The sequence below is a fragment of the Mesoplodon mirus genome (genome assembly GCF_964341445.2).
Source record: "Mesoplodon mirus genome assembly, chromosome: 13".
NCBI lineage: Eukaryota > Metazoa > Chordata > Mammalia > Artiodactyla > Ziphiidae > Mesoplodon > Mesoplodon mirus.
Window position 1 is genome coordinate 7,292,699 of NC_138989.1, and position 4,178 is coordinate 7,296,876.

At 49.9% G+C, this 4,178-nt stretch overlaps 1 protein-coding gene across 1 annotated transcript; it reads left to right on the plus strand.

Annotated features, from left to right (window-relative positions):
* Positions 1 to 2,025: 2,025 nt before the first annotated feature.
* On the plus strand, positions 2,026 to 3,033 carry HCAR1 (hydroxycarboxylic acid receptor 1; the record flags this gene model as incomplete). The annotated part of the gene is made up of 1 exon (XM_082640239.1): positions 2,026 to 3,033. The coding sequence occupies one exon, from the start codon at positions 2,026 to 2,028 to the stop codon at positions 3,031 to 3,033; it is 1,008 nt and encodes a 335-aa protein (XP_082496365.1).
* Between the last annotated feature and the right edge of the window lie 1,145 nt (positions 3,034 to 4,178).

The window sequence follows — 4,178 nt, forward strand, 5'->3', positions numbered from 1 at the left end:
TGTGTGGCACATGAGATCTTAGTTACCCGACCAGGGATCGAACCCAGGCCCCCTGCAGTGGAACCGTGGAGTCTTAACCCCTGGATCACCAGGGAAGTCCCTGGAAATCCAGGTTTTTATATGACAGTCCTAGGTTTTTAAAACATATGGGCTGGGCTTCCCTGGTGGCGCAGTGGTTGAGAGTCCGCCTGCCAATGCAGGGGACACGGGTTCGTGCCCCGGTCCGGGAAGATCCCACATGCCGTGGAGCGGCTGGGCCCGTAAGCCATGGCCGCTGAGCCTGCGCGTCCGGAGCCTGTGCTCCGCAACGGGAGAGGCCACAGCAGCGAGAGGCCCGCGTACCGCAGAAAATAAATAAATAACTAAAATAAAAATAAAACATATGGGCCAAGTCAAACTGGTTCTCAAACCAGATACGGCTCAAAGGCCACACAGCTATCACCTTGGCAGACTGAAGGGTTTTAAGGGAAAAAAAAAAAAAAGATATGATCATATCTGTGCTTTAGAAAAAAATCACACTGTAGAGTGGGAGAGGAATTACAGAAAATAGACTAGAGGCAAGGAGACTCAACTGTTTCAACAGGAGGGAGGTGACAATGATCCGTGCTAGGGTGGGGACAGAGGGGAAGGTTGTTGGGATGATTTGGAGTCCAGGATTCAGGGGGAAGAATTTAGCTTTCACCAGCATCTGGAAGAAGGCATACTCCTCCTCTCCGTGCACGCCCTCCCCTCACCCTTTCCTAAACTGAAAGCTGAAAGGACAGACAGATCATCTCTAAAGCCAAAGGACAGGGAAGTTTAGCCAAGGCTCTGGTCTTGGGAGCAGACGAATTTTACTAATGATCGTTTATGAGATAAACTCCTTGACCAACTGCCCCAACTCTCATTCTCCCTCACCAAGGGGCTCAGCACGTAATTAAAATTTAGAACTTATAGGGACTTCCCTGGCCGTCCAGTGGTTAATACTCAGCGCTTCCAACACAGGGGGCATGGGTTTGATCCCTGGCTGGGGAGCTGAGATCCCACATGCTGTGCAGCCAAAAAAGAAAACAAACAAAAAAACCACACAGATCATGGCACTCTGCTCTTTCGAGCGGCGGAATTTGGGAAACTCAGAGCCAAATCCTCTTTTGCTGATAGCAGAGGGAGGACCTGGCTCCCAAAGAGGCTGTTTCATGAACACGGACGTGAGAGGTGGCTTCAGATCCATTTCATGGTCTTGGTGGTGGTACAACTGGTCACTTGGCTCCAAGGAAGAATGCAAAGGGTAGGAGGTGCAAATGGGGGAGAGGAATGGCGACTCACTTCAGAGAATTTTTCTAACAGCCAGCAAGGGCTATATTAAGGATTCTTTTCCTCCGCAGATCCTTCTGATTTTGAAGTGCTGTGTTTTGGGGCCTGGCATAGGAAGTGGCCCTGAGGAGATGCAGAGCTAAACCTCCCCCTCCCTGGCACGGCCTGGCAGCGCCCCACAGGATGAGGGAGAGGACAGCTGTCAGGCAAAGGTTAGGGAGGAAAGCGCAAGCAGAGACCCAGAACGGCTCCAGGAAATGTTTGTATTTCTCCACCGGGAGGGTGGACAAATAAGCTCTTTTTTCGTTCCTTCTGGGCAGCTTTGCTTATTCTCCAGCTAAGAGAGAGGCTGAAAATAAAAATCATTCTGGGACAGGACTCAACTACTCCTCTCCAACACGAATCTCCTTGAACCTGCCAGCTGCTTCCCAGAAATGACAACTGCGTGAAATTACCTGCGTTTCAAAGCCCTGGGGTGCTGCATGCTTCGGCTCTCCGGGAGACAGGCAGCTTGTGACCCAGGCTCCAGAGAAAGGAACCCCCACCTCGAGTCTCCCATTTCCTGGCCGAGGTTTCTGTTCTCCGTGGAGTGGCTGCATCCATGCACACGTGTGGTACCTGTGTCCCAGGGTGAAGAAGGTGGAAACGCAGCAGCTGGAGCAGTCAGGTAAGCATCTGTGTTTTGGGGGGACTCCACAGCCCAACACACAGAACACTGGTCCTCTGTCCACCATGGAAAACAGGTCGTGCTGCCTCATCCAGGAGGACCCCATCTCCCAGGTGATGCCGCCGTTGCTGATCCTGGCCTTCGTGCTGGGCGCCCTGGGCAACGGCATCGCCCTGTGTGGTTTCTGCTTTCACATGAAGACCTGGAAGCCGAGTACTATTTTCCTTTTCAACTTGGCTGTGGCTGACTTCCTTCTCATGATCTGCTTGCCCTTTCGGACAGACTACTACCGCAGACACAGGCAATGGGCCTTTGAGGACATACCTTGTCGGGTGGCACTCTTCATGCTGGCCACCAACAGGGCTGGGAGCATCGTCTTCCTCACGGTCGTGGCTGTGGACAGGTATTTTAAAGTGGTCCACCCCCACCATATGGTGAATGCCATCTCCAACCGGACTGCAGTTGGTATCGCCTGTGCCCTTTGGACCATGGTCATCCTGGGGACTCTGTATCTTTTGATGGAGAACCATCTGTGTGTGCAAGAGAAGACCATAACTTGTGAAAGCTTCATCATGGAGTCGGCCAACGGCTGGCACGACGTCATGTTCCAGCTGGAATTCTTCCTGCCCCTCAGCATCATCTTGTTCTGCTCCTTCAAGATCATTTGGAGCCTGAAGCAGAGGCAGCGCCTGGCCAGGCAGACTCGGATGAAGAAGGCTACCCGGTTCATCATGGTGGTGGCGGCTGTCTTCATCACCTGCTACCTGCCCAGCGTGTCGGCCAGACTATATTTCCTCTGGACAGTGCCTACCAGCGCCTGCGATCCCTCTGTCCACGTAGCCCTCCACGTCACCCTCAGCTTCACCTACGTGAACAGCATGCTGGACCCTCTGGTGTATTATTTTTCAAGTCCCTCGTTCCCCAAATTCTACTCCAAGCTCAAAATCCACAGTTTGAGACCTAAGCGTCCAGGACACTCCAAGAGGCCAGAAGAGATGTCCATTTCAAACCTTTGTCGCAAGAGTTGCATCAGTGAGGCAAATAGCTTCCAAAGCCAATCCGCTGTGCAGTGAGATCTCCAAATGTGATAGATGGCACCAGAACAGACAGATGGACAAAATCAAGGAAGACCCGTGGGCGACTTAGAAATAATTCATGCTGAGGGGTGGAGAGCTTTGAAAATGCCGTTCTTTCTTAGCTGCATCCTCCCCACTGTTAGATATGAAATTCAGATCACTATGTCTTTTTGGAAGGTTCCACTTGAGAAGTGAGCCGGTTGCATTTATATGATTTGATTCCAATGACAAGGGCGTGTGTGTGTGTGTGTGTGTGTGTGTGTGTTGGGTGGTGGGTTGGGAAGAGTTTGGCTCCTGCGTATTTTTAAATGGCTGAGTTAATAGGTACTAATGTTTAAACCCATCATGTTCTCTGTCTGGGGGAGTTAGTGAATTTAATAACCTATCCTCTGACCTTAAATTCTTACTTGTCTTGGAAACTAGAAACTAGTGTAAGTCAATATTTTTATTTCAGGCGAGTGAGGCTCTTTAGACTGGGAAGTCTCGACCCCGATGATTTTCATCTTCCTGGGGCTCCTCTGTACTTTTCTGACTTCTCAGGAACCCAAGAAAAATGACAGCCAAACAATCTGCTCCCACCTTCTTGGAGCTCCACATTTATCTGCAAGTCTTTGCATTTCAGAGAAAGTACTGAAGGATATGTTTACCTGCCCTGAATTTTCCAGTGGGAGCTGAGTGCTTGAAAAAATCCCGTTAGCCTTTGGGAAGTGCTGAGTCTGGCATAATTGCTTTGGCTGCTTGTTATATGACTATGAGTTTGAATTATTCAATCACTCATTTTCCACGTATTTCCTGAATTGACATTCTGTGCCAGGTACTGTGTTAATGTCCCATTTACCTGGACGGTCCTTAGTCAACTTGTGTGTGGCGGGGTGGGAGGTGTGTGTGTAGCAAGCAGACAGAAGTTAATGAAGTTCACCCTTTCAATGACTATAGTTTCTAGACCTGTTCTCTGCAAACACCAGCATTTTCCTCTTATTGTAGGATTCCATACAAACACGAAAGGGAGGAAAGAGTAGTATCCCTTATACATATGAATTTCCCAAATACGTCCACGGGACCCTCAAAAGTAGATGATTGTATGAATGACATGCTGCTCCTGCCCTAGATTAGGGGGAAAGAGTCCAAGCCAACCTTAGCTC